The sequence below is a fragment of the Solanum verrucosum genome, unplaced genomic scaffold, assembly GCF_900185275.1.
Source record: "Solanum verrucosum unplaced genomic scaffold, falcon-dt-bn FXZP01000040.1, whole genome shotgun sequence".
NCBI lineage: Eukaryota > Viridiplantae > Streptophyta > Magnoliopsida > Solanales > Solanaceae > Solanum > Solanum verrucosum.
This window is the reverse complement of record NW_026020323.1, coordinates 493,060-510,534: the sequence shown is the minus strand read 5'-3', so window position 1 is coordinate 510,534 and position 17,475 is coordinate 493,060. Positions and strand designations below refer to the sequence as shown.

At 33.9% G+C, this 17,475-nt stretch overlaps 3 protein-coding genes across 4 annotated transcripts; 2 read left to right on the top strand and 1 right to left on the bottom strand.

Annotated features, from left to right (window-relative positions):
• Window positions 1–826: 826 nt before the first annotated feature.
• LOC125835499 (oxygen-evolving enhancer protein 2, chloroplastic) lies at window positions 827–3,045 on the bottom strand. Its single transcript, XM_049514630.1, has 4 exons — window positions 2,382–3,045; window positions 1,859–2,091; window positions 1,727–1,777; window positions 827–1,278 (listed from the first exon to the last, which is right to left on the bottom strand). Exons 1-4 carry the CDS (start codon window positions 2,617–2,619, stop codon window positions 1,018–1,020), a joined length of 783 nt encoding a protein of 260 aa, XP_049370587.1. The 5' UTR covers window positions 2,620–3,045; the 3' UTR covers window positions 827–1,017.
• Window positions 3,046–4,871: 1,826 nt separating this feature from the next.
• On the top strand, window positions 4,872–7,961 carry LOC125835470 (polygalacturonase-like). The gene is made up of 4 exons (XM_049514603.1): window positions 4,872–5,082; window positions 6,012–6,317; window positions 6,412–6,927; window positions 7,665–7,961. The coding sequence occupies exons 1-4, from the start codon at window positions 4,939–4,941 to the stop codon at window positions 7,905–7,907; spliced, it is 1,209 nt and encodes a 402-aa protein (XP_049370560.1). The 5' UTR covers window positions 4,872–4,938; the 3' UTR covers window positions 7,908–7,961.
• Window positions 7,962–10,749: 2,788 nt separating this feature from the next.
• Window positions 10,750–15,278, top strand: LOC125835500 (reticulon-like protein B8). Of its 2 annotated transcripts, none has more exons than XM_049514633.1 (6): window positions 10,750–11,020; window positions 13,141–13,351; window positions 13,435–13,615; window positions 13,730–13,871; window positions 14,758–14,827; window positions 14,997–15,182. In XM_049514633.1, the coding sequence occupies exons 2-6, from the start codon at window positions 13,150–13,152 to the stop codon at window positions 15,164–15,166; spliced, it is 765 nt and encodes a 254-aa protein (XP_049370590.1). In that variant the 5' UTR covers window positions 10,750–11,020; window positions 13,141–13,149; the 3' UTR covers window positions 15,167–15,182. The 2 variants fall into 2 exon arrangements, with proteins under 2 accessions (XP_049370590.1, XP_049370589.1); XM_049514632.1 differs by lacking the exon at window positions 10,750–11,020 and adding an exon at window positions 12,229–12,252 and having other exon boundaries at window positions 14,997–15,278.
• Window positions 15,279–17,475: the final 2,197 nt, after the last annotated feature.

Sequence of the window (17,475 nt, the reverse complement as noted above, 5' to 3'; positions counted from 1 at the left end):
GACCCTTGCTATTTAAGGTGGGTAGGTAGTTAATGGTTTGAACAGGTTAGATGCAGTTTCATTTGCTCTATTTCCCAAAAAAATGTAGAGAGAAGGGAAGTTTGAGAGGGGTTGTCACCGTTATTCACTAAGGCATGTTATTGCCTTATTGGTACATGAGTACGTATCACTATATAACTAGAAGCTTTGTACCAGATCAATTCTTTTGAATCTTTTCGTCAACCTTTTTACTAAAGCAGCTTTTGGAACTCTTGCATCTTTAGGAGTAAGATGGACTGGAAAATTTTGGTCTACAGGTCTGTCCTACTATAAATTTGCATATGAGAATTGTAACCCAAAAAGAGAAACTCCCTTTGTTTTCTCTTATATCCAATAAGCAATTATATAGCTTCTAGTTTTCCTTTTTGAGATGATCCCATTTCCACAAGATCAACATCTATCACTAAAGCCTTGTGAGTTGAGTTGTTAGGTTAAAAAACTTCTCTTCTTGAAATGATCTTTTTTTCATTCAACTATTTGGTACCCGAAATTTACTTGCCTTGACTACTCTAAACTTGTACCGCGTAAGGCCTATCTAAGGGTGATGCCCTTCTTATTGGGAATTTCTATGTTACTAGGATTTGAATTCAAGATCTCTGATTAAAGAGTGAAGGGATCCATTCTATGACATCACTCGGTGGTTCTAGACTTTTTAATACAGAGAGTAGTCCATCAACAGATGTTGAGTTTGTTATCTGTCTATGTTGGGATTCTGAAGAGTGTGTGTGTGTGGGGGGGGGGGGGGGGGGGGGAGGCGGTAAAGGGTGTTAAATATATGCGAAGAAAATATGAAATTATTAACATTAAGCTTCCTCCAACAGTATTTGAAACATGTTTAAAAACTTTTTTGGGATTGGTTGGAAAGAGCAAAAAAGAAGTCCAATTAAGCAACTCATCTCAGCACCATATGTTTTGTAGAGGGGGGAGGAACTAAGTACATACAAACTTAAATAATGGTTTTCTTTAGTTTTCCCATTCTTAAGCAATACTGAAAGAAGTGGCAGCATTCTCCACAAACTTTTTAGCACCCTTAAACCATCTCTTGTCACCAGCTTGTGCCTTGCAAATGTAAAGTTTGCCATCATTCACTGTGGCTGTGATCAACTGGTGCTTCCCACCTTCATCTCCATCTGCAGTTCTTGTCAATACTGACAAGTAGTAGTACTGTTTTCCTCCCACTGTTGCGCTTGATGCCTCCAAGAGGTTAGCAGTTGCCACTGCACCAGATTCAAATCCACCCTGCACAAACAAATTCCCACTTCATTTTTTGTGTCATAATTCTTCCATACATTAGTTCAGTTAGTGCTTTTTACCAACAAAATGTAAACAATTGCAGGGCAGAGCAACATAGACTACGAGGACCCATATAGCCGACTCCAACTTCCTTGGGACTGACACATGGTTTTGTACTTCATTCATTCCCTCATTTGATTTATAGGAAAAAGCTGCCAGCTACATTTTACTACTTGCATAGCTGGTGTATGATCAAAAGCCATTACTTATTATAATCTTACTGAGTGATTCTTCCACTTGAGGACTAACTTACAGGGTAGCTTACATACTGACTGAATTCTAGACTCATTTGTTCATACTCGAAGCTACCATTCTATAGAAGTGCAGAGTGCTTTAATGCTAGTGACCTTTACTCATCTCATATGAAAAGCAGCTAGTAGTTATGATTACTTACCTCTGAATCAGTTTTACCAAAGTAAGCTTGTTTTCCTAGCAGATAGTCCACCTGTTCAAAAACAAAAGAAAACTCAATTGTGAGCTAACTACTTGTGCTGAACTATAAAATGCATGCTTTTAGTATTATTACTTTAGAGAGGAATTCTTCAGGGGAGCCGTAGTCGGTGATGGACTTCTTGTCAGTTGGAGTGACTGCAACCATCAGATTACTGGTGGAATCAAAGTTGTCTTCATATCTGAGAACCTGACCAGGGAACTCAATTTCTTTGCTTGGGTTCCATTTGGCTGGGATTTGGAGCTTGAATCCATCTCCATTGTATGGCAAGAAATCAGTGTTCTCCTTTGGCTTACCAAAAACATTTGCTGCATATATCACAAACACCATCATTAAGATCATGTTCACATTAAATGTTGCTCGGATCCTCCAACAAAAAGAAAGTGATATAGACGTGGCAACATTTTTGGAGGATCCGAGCAACAAAGGTCAGGGGGCTGGATAGTTGTATTATATAGGCACATTAAACTTAGTTATAACAAGTTATATACATGGTTTGCCTTTCAAGTGCTTCGATCTGATAGTGTAAAAATTCTTTGAGACCGTTTATCATTAGTTAAACTAGTATGCTATGTATTTATATATTGGAGAAAAGTACCAGCTTCTCCATAGGCAGCATCTGCAGGGGAAACTTTGGAACCAATGGCAGCAGTACCAATGAGGAGAGTAAGAGCCAATCGGCGAGAGACGGCGTTGCTAGTGTTGTTGGCATCATCTTGCTTTTGTGCACGGCAAATCAATTGGTTAGGCTTAGGGGATGAAACAGATGATGTTCTAGCAGGGCTAGATCTTAGTGCATGATATTGGTGCAAGAAACATTGTGTGGAAGCAGCCATTGCTCACTTACACTCAAAACAACAATTACTCTCTTTTGTTGGTTTTGGAATTGGATTCCAATTCTTTGTTAGAATGGTGATGTTGGAGGGGAGGGGCAATATGTTTTAGATAATTTTGTGATGTGTGAAGGGAAATTGGCTTAGTTTTTGGATGTGGGGGAAGATTAGATTTATGATGTGGGATAAGGTTGTTGAGGCTTTGATTGGTGCCAACTGGACATTCAAAATTTTGTTGTTTGTTCTAGTTTCCATTTGCAATCTCCATGTCATATTCTAGTGGGGCTTACTTTGGACTAAGGCTCTTTACAACCACACTTCTTTTCAACATATAATGCTACAAATGTAGCCTTTGATGATTTGTAAGTAATTTTTTAGAATTAGGTGATCAACTTGAAAATTTCTTTTAATGTTGTCAAGTATTTAGTAACTTATTTTTCTTTCTAGTCTCTTAAAAAATGAACGGAAAAGGATTAGAACTATCCTTAAACTATCTGAAATAGCTTAAATATACCCTTAAACTATATTTCGGCTCAAAAATATCCTTCCCGTCAAACTATTGGGTCACACCTATCCTTCTAGTTAACGGAAGTATCCATGTGGAGGTGGGTGTGTTTAGTGTGCACATGTGGAGTCCATGTAGCATTTTAGCACACACATGGATATTTTTGTTAAACAGAAGGGGAAGTGTGGTCCAATAATTAGATGGGAAGGGCATTTTTGAGCCGAAATATAGTTTAAGGGTATGTTTAAGCTATTTCGAATAGTTTAAGGGTAGTCTTGACCCTTTTCCGTAGTCGTCTATGTGGAGGTGGGGTCTGATTGGCGTGCACATGTGGCATCCATGTGGCATTTAACACACACATGGATACTTCAGTTAACTAGTAGGTGTGACCCAATAGTTTGACGGGAAGGGTATTTTTGAGCTGAAATATAGTTTAAGGGTAGTTCTGATCCTTTTCCGAAAAAGGAATGACAAGTTTCTATATTTAGTAACAATTTAATTTTAAAATGTCAAGTTTACCTTAATGAAATGATTTAGAGCTGCACTAATATCTATGATTTATTTTAGATCACAACTTTTATTTTTTTTTAAAAAAAATTTCATGTCAAGTTAATCTATATATCACATAAATTGGGACATAGAAAGTGATAAACAATAGTAATTACATATTAGTCCTAACCAAAATTGGTTTGACATTATGAATCTTGATCATGTTTCTCCATCAAAACTTATTAGTTTAACTCACGTTTTCACTTATCAGAATAGCAAATAAAAATAAAAGTGAAAAATTTATAAATAAATAATAATCTGTCGCCCATTTCGTTTTGTTTCTGTTTAACTTTGTACAAGTTTAATAAATTTTTATTTTTTTTTTGAAATTTGGATCTTAAATATGATATAATATTTGAAATTAAATTTGATATACTTTATTTGATTAAAGAATTTATTTTAGTCTTAAAATATCTCCTCCTGTCTCATAAAACGACCCTAATAATAAGGTACAATCTAGAAAATGGAAGGTGGAAGGTCACATATTATATTAGCGGTCAATTTGTCGTAAACTTTAAACATTAGTATATAAAATTTACTTAAAATTAAGAGGGCATTGAGATATTTTTTGATTTTTCATTCGGTGGCACCGTGTCAGATATCCGCATTGAAGCTCAATTAATTATGATTCATGACGCATAGGGCCTCATTCGAGGGGAAGTGTTTTCTACCAAGAATTTTCTCTACCCAAGACTTGAATTCGAAACCTCTAATAACAAAAGGACAACACATTTATTGCACTACATCCTTTGGCAGAGAAACTTAAATCCATATTTTAAAAAAAAAAAATCTTGTCCCAAAATGCTAGATAAATTATGACAATCAATTAATGACTAGGATTACATTTTATAACTACAAAAGATACCCTTCCTAACTTGGTTCTTTGGCAAAAAGGAATTAAAATTTTCAACACAACCTAATAAATTAATTATTTGTATTCGCATATTAATTATCCTAATCTTTTCCTCCTTCCCAATAGAGAAGCTACTCCATAAAAGATTAACTCATGTTTACCATCTAATTTAAGAGATTAATTGGTTATGCATAATATAATTAATAAGAATAAGTCACAAGGCTAATAATATCAAACATAAAATGAACCACTAAATTCCTATTCATACTCACACAAATTTAATGGTCTTAATTCATGTTAATGACACTATAAAAGGGCTTCAACCTTCACTTTATCATTTCAAAAGCAATAAAAAAAAACACAATAAAATAAAATACAGAAGAAAAAATTAAAAAAAGAAAAGAAAAAAAGAAAAATGGAATTAAATATCAAGACATTATTTGTATTTACATTAATGTTATTTTTAGCACGACTTGGAGCGGCTCAGGCACCAGCAGGTCAGTCAGGAGTGTTTGATGTTACCAAATTTGGCGCAACACCTAATGGAGATATTAGTAAGGTTCGTAAATCGTGACAAATAATTTGAGACAGAATAAGTAAGTATGTTTTCACAAAAGAAAAAGAAAAAAAAAAGATGTGTTTATACATTTAGAAATAATTTAAAATTTCTTAATGATAAACTTTTATAGTTAGAAATTAAAATCTCATCATATGTTTTAGATTAATTATATTTCAAAAAAAGTAATCTTAAATTTCGTATTCAACCAAATATCACCGTATTAATTTAATTGCTTGAAGTGAATCCAATATTTAAAGAATGACACCTTCTTATTTTAGGAAACAATTCACTAGTTAAACTTCTCATTTTACTTTTTATGATATTTTTTTTATAGTCACAAAAATCTGATAACATATCTAAAGCCACATGTTTAAAAGTTCTTTTCCCCTTTTAACTTTGTGATCGACCAGTTAAATATCATCATATACCGATTTATTTTTTCGTTTGTTTTATTTTTGTAAAAAAAATTATTGCTATGTAGGTGAAAAGTTAAATTATTGTTATATAAGGGTTATTTAGGTGCTTAAATTGTACATTTAAGTTTGGGATAAGGGTTTGAAAAATACCTCAACTTTGGTCGGATTTGCTGTTGCGATACTAAATTTTCATGAGGACCTATTACCTTCCTAATCTATTTAATACCGTATTTTAAACATATATATTTGCCCACGTGAACATAAAAAATAATGCAAAATTATAAATAGTAATGTGTCCACGTGGACACATATATACCTTTAAAATACACTATTAAATAGTTCAGGGGTTAAAAAATATGGTATTAAATAGTCTAGGGAGGTAATATGTCCTTATGAAAGTTTAGTATCGCAACAGCAAATCCGACCAAAGTTGGGATATTTTTCAGACCCTTATCCCTTTTAAGTTTTTAACCCTTCTTTTATCTTGATGATGAATATGAATATAATACATAGGCAATATTGGATGCATTTAAAGAGGCATGTGCATCAACAAGTGCAAGTACAATAATAGTCCCAAAAGGTACATTCCAAATGAAACAAGTAAAATTAGAAGGTCCATGCAAGGCACCTCTTGAGTTTCAATTACAAGGCACTTTACAAGCTTCTCCAGATCCTAAAATACTCCCTGAAGGTGAATGGTTTACTGTTAATTATCTTAATCAATTCACATTATCTGGTACTGGTATTTTTGATGGACAAGGTAAAGCTGCATGGGCTCAAAATGATTGTGCCAAAACCAAGTGTGCACATCTTCCCTATGTAAGTACTTTTTTACATATATAATCAGAACTTTCTATAATTATTTTTCATATTATATGTTTCTTATGTAAATAAATTGTGGTGATTGATACAGAATTTGAGCTTCAACTTCCTTAACAGTTCAACAATCAAAGACATAACTTCAAAAGACAGCAAAAGTTTCCATATGAATGTTAACGGTTGCAACAACTTGACATTTAACCGAATTACTATCACAGCTCCAAAGGAAAGCATCAATACTGATGGTATTCACGTTGCTCGATCGAAAAACGTGAACATAACAGATAGTGTAATTGGAACAGGAGATGATTGTATCTCTGTTGGTGATGAATTGGAACAACTTCATATTACTAAAGTTACTTGTGGACCTGGACATGGTATTAGTGTTGGAAGTCTTGGAAAGACTCCTGGTGAAAAGCCTGTAGTGGGAGTTTATGTCAAAAATTGCACATTTATTAATACTGATAATGGTGTTAGGGTCAAGACATGGCCAGCTTCACATCAAGGTGTTGTTACTGAGTTGCATTATGAAGATATTATTGTGCAAAATGTTAGCAACCCTATTGTTATTGATCAAGTTTATTGCCCATACAATCAATGCAACAAAGATGTAAGCACTCTTATTCATCACTTATCTTTTAAATAATTTGATAGTGTGTAGATGTTGTATACACTTTATCTTTTAAATGATCTGATAGTTGTTAAGTGCACTTATCTTTTAAATGATCTAATAATGTGTAGGTGCTACGTGCATTTTTCTTTTAAATGATCTGATAGTGTATATATAGGTGCTACGTGCACTTATCTTTAAAATGATATGATAGTGTGGAAATTCTTCTACATTATTAATAAGGGTAAAGTTATAATATGGTTGGCAAAAGGTGGTTAGTTGAACCTTCCTTGACGAAAAACCATGCTCCCGTTGTTTCACTTTATTTGATGTGCAAAGTACTATATATATTTCGTTATTAATTAATCTGTTTCATAGAGAATGACACATTCCTATATTTCTTTAATGAGAAGTTCTTATAGGAACACAAATGCTACGATATATTTATATATGATCATAAGTTTCAAAAGTTTTATTGCAACATAAATGCCACGACATATTTAAAACAAGTTTCAAAAGACTTCATTTTAAGTGAATTTTATTTGAAGTCAAACTATGACATAATATTGTTTATATAAGTCAATGAAGTATTACTTTTTATATATGTATCTCAAATCTTGAATACCCTGAGTGAAATTTCTGATTCTACGTTGTTTGTTTGTTTGTTGTTGTGTATAAAAGCTAAAGCTCCTTGAATATAAGTTGTAGATTAATTTTTGTTTTGTACTTTTTTGCAGTTGCCATCACTAGTGAAGATAAGCAAAGTGAGCATAAAAAATGTAAAGGGTACATCAAGAACACAAGATGCAGTACTACTATTATGTAGTAAAGGAGTACCATGTGAAGGAGTGGAAGTTGGAGATATAGACATTACCTATAATGGAAAGGAAGGACCAGCAAAGACTAGTTGTGAGAATGTCAAGCCTACTTTTGTAGGAAAGCAGAATCCACCTGTCTGTGCTGGAGCTCAGACTGCTTGAGCTTTATTAATATATATTCAACTCGTAAAAGCAGTTACTAATACTTGCATCAGGATATATCAACATGCGGCTCTTCTCCAAACTCTGACAATTAACACGGGATCTTTTTGTGCACGGGACTACCCTAGCTCCCAAGTTTTGTGCATTTCTTAGTAATTTTTATCTTTTTTGAAGATGATAGTATCTACCAGTTTACACTGGTCCTTCTCAGTCTAATTGAGCTCTATAGCTTCTAAGTTTTGTGCTCCATTTTTTAGGAAAAAAAACATAGAGGATTTTTTTTTGGGGGATATTAGTGTCCACGTAAAGTGTAGAAATAACACATGAATAATAATAGGAAATCCTCTTGAAGAGAGATTTTTAAACATGATATTTTGATTGGTATCTAATATGTGTTTAGTTTTAAGTAATATGTATCATATTGTAAAAAAAACTTATTTAATTGAATTATTTATTAAGTAATTACAATGTAATACCCATTAATTGACAATTTAATAAGAAAATAATTAAGTTAGATAGCGTGATTACAAAAAAGTAATTACGGGTAATACACTATGCAGGTTATGAACAAGCATCGGCCCAATGTGGATATCTACAGATGCCACATAATTAGTTATTGGGTTGAGAAGAAATACCAGAATTAGAAGGCTTTCACAAAGATTTGGGACTCATGGCCCAATTAAGTACAACTAGGTACGAATAAGAAAGAACGGTTATGCAAATTATTGAGAAAAAAAATGTCTAGTCCTTTCATTCCTGTTAGATTAGGTCTTAGGCCTAACTCACACTCCAAAAGCTAGCTCAAAGGGAGGAGGAATAAGACCTAATCTAACATGGTATCAGAGCAGGGCCCGTCTCACCCGATGTTGGGGCCCCCAAAATAAAAAATTGCCCACGCACCAGATGCTAAGCACTGGGCGTGAGGTGGGGTGTTAAAGAATGACAAAAGTCCCACATCGGTGGTTAATGAGATGGATGAACTCCTTATAAGGCTTGAGTAATTCTCCTCCCTTTGAGCTAGCTTTTGGGGTGTGAGTTAGGCCTAAGACCTAATCTAACAATTCCTTTTAATTTTCACAAAGTCTAAGCTTCTCATCTCCCTTCTAGTTATCTTCTTCAACAATTCTTTTGTTTTAACTAGTCCATTGTTGTTCTACAATTTCTTTGTCAGTTCTATTTTCGTATTGTAATTTTGATGAATTTAGTGATTATAATATTTGAATGTTGTTTCTTTTGTGAAATTGAAGTTATTACACGCTGATCACTACAAAATAATATTAGTTGGCACCACTAACGACATTTTCACGTAGATAAGAATAATTAGTCGTAGTACTTCAGGGCACAAATGAAACTTTGCTATTGGTGAATTATATATTACTTTTATAACCTTTAAAGTAGTTTTGACACTATTATAAGACATCTAAAATCAAGGAATATAATAGCAATATTTCCATTTTCATGAGTAAGTTTGTCTCATAACATTTACTTACTATATATGTCGTTTTCAGATTCAAAGCTTAGAACACTCGATCAACCCTAGATCCCACACAACCTTTCATCGTCAAATCTCTAAAAGTTCATACGACTTCCATTCACTTACTATATTATTCTTATCTCGATTTTACGTATATTTATTAATATATTCAACTGCTAATAATAGTTGAATCTAACAAGCTAAACTAAAATGTATGTCCTTGACTTCATACAAATTCGAACTAAACCATTTTTTTTGTAAACAATTTGACGCACTAACAAAACATGACAATTGTGTGTTGGTTTAACTCACTATTTACTTTCTTATTAGCTTCAACATTGTATATTTTACCGGAATCACATATTGCAATTTGTAAATGAGAACCAACGAATTAAGCTAGCGTTTCGCCATAGATTTTCAAATATTCTTGGCAAATATTATTTAGGTGAAAATTTGGGTGAAATTTTACCATGTGTTTGGCCATAGTATTTGGGAAATATATTTCACTTTTTTAGAAAAATATGATTTATACCCACGAGTTATAAAAACTATCAAAACTAACCATAAGTTTATATTACAAGTCAATTGGATCTTCGTTGCAACAAATAACAAATAGTGTCCATGACACTAGAGTAATGTGGTAGTTTGGAGTGAGTGCAACAAACATCATTCCATACATCGTGAAGTAGACAAAACACATGACTTTGCTACCCTGAGCCGATTGTTCATCATTTTCATCAACAACCATATCATCACTTTCGTATTCACTAAATATTTCATCACCATTTTGGTGTTCACGTAAAAAATTATGTTATACAACACAAACAACTACTATAGAGGGTGATTTTGTAAAAGATAAAAGTTTGGTGTGAAATTTTAATTTTCAAAAGATCCCAAATAATGAGATTTGGCCCAAATACTAGAAAAAATTAGTATTTGAAAATTTGGGATATTTGTCAAATAATGGCAAAATGTATGGACAAACAATATTTGTCAAATTTTTCCCCAAATATTATTTGGGAAACCTATGGCCAAACGGGCCCTAAGAATCAAAACAATGAAAACTAGATGAACGAAAACGTGATTAATGAAATAACACAAGAATCAATTATCTAGGACTAAAATACCAAACACACCCATAAGAATCTAGCAATTGAAGGCGGCAAAACAGAGAATTAAAGGGTATTTGAATAATCGCACAACACTAACACAAGTGGCGATAATTGCTTCTCTTAATTATAAATTTCAATTTTAAGTTCAAAATATGAAAAAAATATTTCTTGCAATTCGCAAATGAACTCTATACAACATAAATTTAAATTAATCGAGCGTGACTGTGACTGTGACTGTGTTGCATGTGCCGTTATGTAGAGACAAACAATCTTTTATAGATTGTGATCATCTTCGTCCCATTTCCCAATTCAAATTCTACATTAATCCCTACTCTCCAATTCCCAATAAATAAATCACTTCCACCAACTGTGTCAGTGTACGTACAAGTGTAGAGGTAAATACAATAGTGATACCTCACAAAAAGGGTTCAAACCCCAAAAAGTATCTCTTTCAGCCAAAACCCTTTTGCATTTCTTGGCTTTTCGGGTTTGGTTCTGTTGCTTGCTGCTTTGTTCTTGCATTTTGGGTGAGTCTTTTTTTCTCTCTGATATTTGGCATCTGGGGTTTGCTTGTTTTAGATTTTTCTGTACTGGCTTTCTCTGATTGTACGAAATCAAGAAATTGGGTCTTTTTGGTAATGTATAAACCTGATTTTGGGGGTTGTTTTGTTGGAGTTTGTGTTTTGGTGGTTTATGGAGTTGCCCCACTTTAAAGTTATGTCCTTTTAAGTAATGTAACTTCTGTTGGCTGATGGATTCATCTGTTTCGTTTGTTGTTGGTATTTATGCTTATTGTACTGCCGTTCTCCATATGGAATTAGCAGTTGTTGCTGCCCATTGTTATGCATGATTGCAGATTGTTTGATTTGCCTTTTGCCCTTCACTCTGTGTTTAAACTTGTGGAGTTTCCAGTTCTTTAATTTTCTGTGCTATGGGCTATGATGATGATGATGATGAGAGGTACAGTTACAATTTACAAGGATGGTGTTTTGATTAGAGCTACATAGGTTTTTTTTTTTTTGCTTCTTTTTACTGGTGAAAGTAATTTTTATCTAAGAACACTCTTTTTTGTTCATCCTTGGTGATATTTTGCTTCATATGTTAAATCTTTCATCAGTCCCCAAATCAAGATATGCTTTTGCCGTCAGATTTGTTGTTCTTTTGCCTCCATTGGCCTACCATTAAAGAAAAAGGAACTTTTGTGCACAGTATTTGCCTTACTTTTTCTGGTTTCCTTTTTGTAAATTGCTGTTTATCTTGCTATTTTTTTTATTAGATTACATTTGTTTTGAGGGGTAAGGTTTAGCATACATCCTACCTCCTTAGACCCAACTTGTGGGATTACCCTGGACCCACATAGAGTTCGCCGGGTGCTCGAGCATCCATTGACCTCGTCTCGGAATATATATATATATATATCTATGTAGAAATTAAGAAGTATTTGTATAAAATTGGCATAGAGCACCCAATGAACAAATGATTTGACTGGTCCATTGGCTCTTGGGTGGGTGCTTAAGGTTCTTTTAGTGTTGTTGAGCCCTTTGACTCCGCCACTTCAAGAACACCCACAACGTTAGAATCCTACATCCGCCACTGACCCTGTGTATGTTGTTGTTGTTGTATAGTGGTGAGTTTGTTCCACTGTGTATGAAGTGATTGAGCTGTTTAATCAAGACTCTGGACAGGTTTTAAAAAGGGAACACCTTATTTTGATTTAACTTGAAAAGCAATTGTTAAGCTGCCTATAGTCATGACTCATGTACGTTTCCTTGGTTTGATAATTGTGGTTATGATTATCATTATATAATTGTATGTATAAATGTTTCACTGCTATCATTATCAATGTTTGAGAAATGAGTAGAGTTTGCTGAGTGATGGGAGAGAGATTCGTAATTATTCGAATTTGTTTAATTCACCTTCTCCTTTCTTTGGATGCCTGGATTCTAGCTGGAAAACCACCAAAAGTTTATTGTCTTAAAGTTGTTGAATAGTCTAAGATCTGAAAAATAATGATGTACAGGTCCTGGAGAGAATAAAGAAGTATAAGGGTAGCACCATATGCATATCTCAACTGTAATTTTCTTTCGTTTTGATGACTACAATGCTCTATCTTGGACATATAACATTTGATTCCCTTTTAGATGAAGGATGAGCTTCAGGTTGCTAGTAGAGAGAAGGATTATGAGGATGTGATTTAGCTAATTTTATGATAAAGAGGAGATATCAGATAGGGCTTTCGAATTCATTCTTTAACTATAGTAAATTAGTGCCAGTTCTGTGTCAGATTAGCAATATGCAGTTCATAGAGGAACAAATTACCTTCTTCCAGAGGAAATACGAGAAGAAAAAACTGTTAACAAGAAAAAGAAGAATGTCTAGATTAGTGGGAAGGGAAGTTGATTGAGTCTGCATGAGTGGAAAGGCAAAATTTTGGATTTAATTAGGATCAAACTTTTTTCAGCCTTGTATCAACCTGGACAATCATGTATGTTGTTCTACTGTTATAATAGTCATCAAAAACTGTCTTTTGCTTGTTAGATTTTCACCAGTTTTTGGTCTAAATGAATCTTGCACTTGTCTATGATGACTTTGTGTATTTTAGTGTATTCTTCTGATGACTGACGTAATCTCTTGTGCATCTTAAAAGGGTGGGAAAATGCCTGAGAGAATTACAGCTGAGGATCTTCTGAACAACATTGTGGAATCAATTGCTGATGGGCTATCAAAGCAGAAGTCTCTGTCAAAGCAGACGTCAGGGTCTTTCTTTGAACAGGAGAAATCAAGCTCAGTTAATGCTCAGCTCAATAGGCTATTTGGCCGTCAAAAGCCAGTACACCACATTTTAGGTGGAGGCAAATGTAGGCCACCTTATACCTTAGCTTTTCTTTGTCCTTACAATGGTTGTATTACAATCCTTTATATGCTTCATCGGTTTTTGTAGCTGCTGACGTCCTGTTATGGAGAAACAAGAAAATCTCAGCTGGTGTTTTAGCCAGTGCCACAGCCATCTGGGTGCTATTTGAGTGGCTGAACTACAATTTTCTTTCACTTTTATGCTTTGCTCTTGTCATTGGTATGATTATTCAGTTTCTTTGGAAAAATGCTTCTGGCATGATAAACAGGTAATGCAACTTAACCTGCTTCCTGAGCGTCATGCTATTCTCCTGTCTTAATCTCATTCATTAATTGGTATGATATTCTTGAATCAAGTGAATGTACAATCTCTTTGGAAACAGGTCTCCAGCTAAGGTCCCTCGTCTTGTCTTACGTGATGACCTTTTCATCAGCATTGCCAAGTCAATAGGAGCTGACGTAAACCATGTTTTGGGCTTCCTTCAAGATGTTGCCTGTGGGACTAACATCAAACAATTCTTAGTGGTAAATCATCATTTTTTTTTTGTTAGTATCTTTTAAATAGATAAGTTTATTTTAAATTTAAAAAATTCCTCAGATCCAATTTCAAGAGTTCTCGTTACAAACTACTATGCATTTGATTTGTATTATATGCATGGACTTCTTCAAGCGTGATCTTTTCAAAATTATTTGCTTCCTCTGCATCAACTTTACCAAATATTTTTGCTAAGGTCATGGGCCTCTCACCCTTTAGTAAACTTTCTTTGATTCAGCATTTGCCAAGTATCTTGAGCAATCTAATTGTTCTAGAATTTCTCTTCCTAATTCCTGAAACAACATCAATACGTAAAGAATGTATTATTTTTTACCTCTCGGCTCTCCTTATGTTTTTGGTTCCAGACAGCTTTCCGTTCTGTTTATATAGTGCCGAGGAAATTATTGATAGTAATAAATGTCGAGAGGTGTGCTTCTATCCTTTCTTTTCACTAAGAGGACAAGCTACATTGTCACAACACTGTTGTGGCTTGTTCACTTGGTGAAAAGGAATGCAAGAAGCACAACATTTACGCTGTCAAAGATACCAGAAAGAATGCAAGCAAATTTCCCTTTCCCTTTAATTCAATTGCAAGAATCTACGTCACTTCATTGAATTTTTGCAAACAATTTTATTCTTTATTAATTGTTACGAGGACAATCTGTATTGCTCTGAAGTCCTATCGTTAAATGGTTGGTATATTTAGTGGATAACATAGTCAACCGAAGAAGATACCGTTCTTTTGTTCATATTGGAGTCTCTTCTCGGGATGCTTTGACCTTTAAGCACTTGGTTCTTGAAATATGAATTCATCAAATCATCTGATCCCGAGCCTTTCTGATGACTACTTAATTAACGTCATGGGATTTGTTCTAGGTTGTGGCGAGCTTGTGGGTTGCTGCTATTATTGGAAGCTGGTGCAATTTTTTTACTGTTCTGTACATTGGTAAGTTTTCTTGCCATAATCTGGATTGCTGGTGCAACTATAGATTATGCATTTGTTCTGAATTCTTTTCAAGGTTTTATATTAAGAATATTCATATCTTTCTCCGGATATCACGTCAAGATCCAGAAAGTTTTAATTTTGAATATGCTTGTGATATTAATTGTCTTAGGCTTTGTTGCTGCGCATGTGCTTCCCGTGCTGTATGAAAGGTATGATGATCAAGTCGATGGCTTCGTATACAATGCCCTCGAAAAGTTTCAATGTCATTACCAAAAGCTGGATCATCGTGTTCTCAGCAGATTCCCCACGAGCAAATTCAGGCTAAAGAAGTTTGAATAGGTTAATCAGCAGAAAACGAACTTGTAAGCAGAAAGTATGAAATGCAAATGCATTTCCTGCTTAGGAAGCAAAATTCTGCTTCAAGGTAATGGCTCGATTAATTCAAAAGAAAAGACGATGTATCGATGGCATCGGAGAAACTTTTATATGTTCGAATACTGTAGTAGAAAATATGGCATTGTGAAAATAAGTTGCTTCTTGTTCTGCTTTTCTTACCATCTTCTATGTTTCTTAGACACTACTTATTGTTATCTCCTGTATTCAGGTTAGTCAAAAATACAGAAACAGAAAAAAAAGAAGAAATTGACAGAATGATTTTTAATCCGAGTCCACAGAAACCACTGTGTTTCCTTAAGAAATTTAATCCCCTCACTGTACCCGAGGTTGCAGATTAATTCCTCCCAAGATAAAACGGATTAATCTGTTAAAGAAGTAGCGGTACCTCAAACTTCAATAACTTCAGCAAACGCAAGAACAGCAACAAGAGCACACACAGACTCAGTCGATCAACAATTTTATTTATGTAAGAAAATGTATGCAGAGAGGAAAAATTTCAATGTTTGAAAAAACGAAAAAGACCTCTTATTTATAGCCATTTGCAGCAAGGAACGTTTGTTCAGAATTAATTTATAAAAGAAAGAAAATGATTTAACAAGATTGATTAAATAAATTTTGTCCAAAAATATTATCAATCAATCATTTGCCAAATCCAAAGCCGAGCGAGCGACGACGACGGCGCGATGGGGCACCTTCTTCTTAACCCTTTAAGAACTAAAGGAAGTGTTTCCTAATATAAGGACAACAATTTCCTTTCTTCTACCGATATGGTAAAAATGACCTTTCATTTGCACTTTTGCAATGATGACTTTTCATTTTCCCTCCAAAATTGGTTCCCCCACTTTCATTGGTTCTTCCACTTTCCATTTTCTCTTTTATTTCCCATTCACACCTTGCTAAACCCAACACTTATTACCACACCAGTATCGGATCCTCCTAAAATGCATTACTTTTGGAGGATCTGATCACCCGTAGTTTCTTCCAAGAGTTTGAGTAACATAGTACATTGGAATTAAACTAAATGAAATGATTAATTTGCCAGAAAGCTAGTATGTACTCCTTAATATCTATATAGTATCGGGTCTGTAACTCAAATAAAAGTCATGAAACAAGTAGTTTGTAAACCAAAATTAGAACTAGCGTATTTTATGAAATCAAAAACCTCTGCACAATTTGCTTTTGATCTCGATAAAGCTACTTGGAATCGATTTGTAAGAGGTCAACGATTACGTAAATGTCTTAAAAATCCCAATCAGCTCCAGAAGAGATATTTGTAATTTTATATCTAAAAATAAATATAATTACATCACATTTGCCGTGTATGGTTGGATGTTGTACTCTGATCCTCTTTTTGTGCATTTATGTTTTTTTATCTCTCTTGCTTGCAGTTTAATTAATACTTTCGAAGGTCATATTGCTATTTAGAAAAATTAATTTTTTTCTTTCATTGCAATAAGAAAATTTGAATTTTTAATTAGGTTTACTTACAATACTTTTTACAAGCTGTATTTAGCAAAATTATTGATTGCCAGCCAAAATCTTCTTCCCTTATAGCACTTTCTTTTTCCTCCCAACACATACAGGTATAAATTTACTCATACCAGACTTTTACATTTAAATGTATATATAATTATTACATAATCATGATTGATTAATATATATTTTTACTTTATTAATATTTGTAAACATCTGGGAAAAAATTAGGAGGAAAATAAATGATCAGTAAAAGAGTTTTATGGTATTAATTTAAAGTTCATTTGCATATAATATAAATTCAATACAACTTGAAAGTACTAGATAACTTCTTGATTTGTTCAATAACTATATATAACATATGAAATCGAACTCTTGAGGTATAAGTTTATAACCAATCGAAATGCTAAGATTTCTCGTTTACATATTAATTGCACCTTTCTGATGGTGCAGAAGGAGGAATAGGAACCCCTTTTGGTAGCATATCGAACAATTTAATACTCTTGAGAAACTCTTTCTTTTCATCGGAAAACATTCTAGAAGCTTCCTCTTTCAAACGCCTCGGCATCCGTGACGCCGTCGGTGGGCATGCACTACCATGGTCAAGAACAAGAGATAGTGTGAGAATCAAGCATATGAATTTCCATGACGAAAAATAATGAAGGGTTTTGGAATTAGGAGAATAAGCCATTTTCTTATAGGGTTTATGTTTTTCTTTTACTTACGTAGGGGTATATATAGGCTATATTGTGCATGAATATGTGCATGGAGAAGTGCAA

What these genes read in the sequence shown, in the direction of transcription:
- LOC125835499 (XM_049514630.1), bottom strand. Translation starts at nt 2,619, where the DNA reads ATGGCTGCTTCCACACAATGTTTCTTGCACCAATATCATGCACTAAGA. An exon ending in TGCTGCCTATGGAGAAGCTG is followed by an intron (nt 2,092 to 2,381) that starts GTACTTTTCTCC and finishes TGATATATGCAG; the next exon opens with CAAATGTTTTTGGTAAGCCA. An exon ending in CTGAAGAATTCCTCTCTAAA is followed by an intron (nt 1,778 to 1,858) that starts GTAATAATACTA and finishes GTTTTTGAACAG; the next exon opens with GTGGACTATCTGCTAGGAAA.
- LOC125835470 (XM_049514603.1), top strand. Translation starts at nt 4,939, where the DNA reads ATGGAATTAAATATCAAGACATTATTTGTATTTACATTAATGTTATTT. An exon ending in CTAATGGAGATATTAGTAAG is followed by an intron (nt 5,083 to 6,011) that starts GTTCGTAAATCG and finishes TATAATACATAG; the next exon opens with GCAATATTGGATGCATTTAA. An exon ending in ACAATCAATGCAACAAAGAT is followed by an intron (nt 6,928 to 7,664) that starts GTAAGCACTCTT and finishes ACTTTTTTGCAG; the next exon opens with TTGCCATCACTAGTGAAGAT.
- LOC125835500 (XM_049514632.1), top strand. An exon ending in GCTTCTGGCATGATAAACAG is followed by an intron (nt 13,616 to 13,729) that starts GTAATGCAACTT and finishes CTTTGGAAACAG; the next exon opens with GTCTCCAGCTAAGGTCCCTC. An exon ending in ACATCAAACAATTCTTAGTG is followed by an intron (nt 13,872 to 14,757) that starts GTAAATCATCAT and finishes GATTTGTTCTAG; the next exon opens with GTTGTGGCGAGCTTGTGGGT.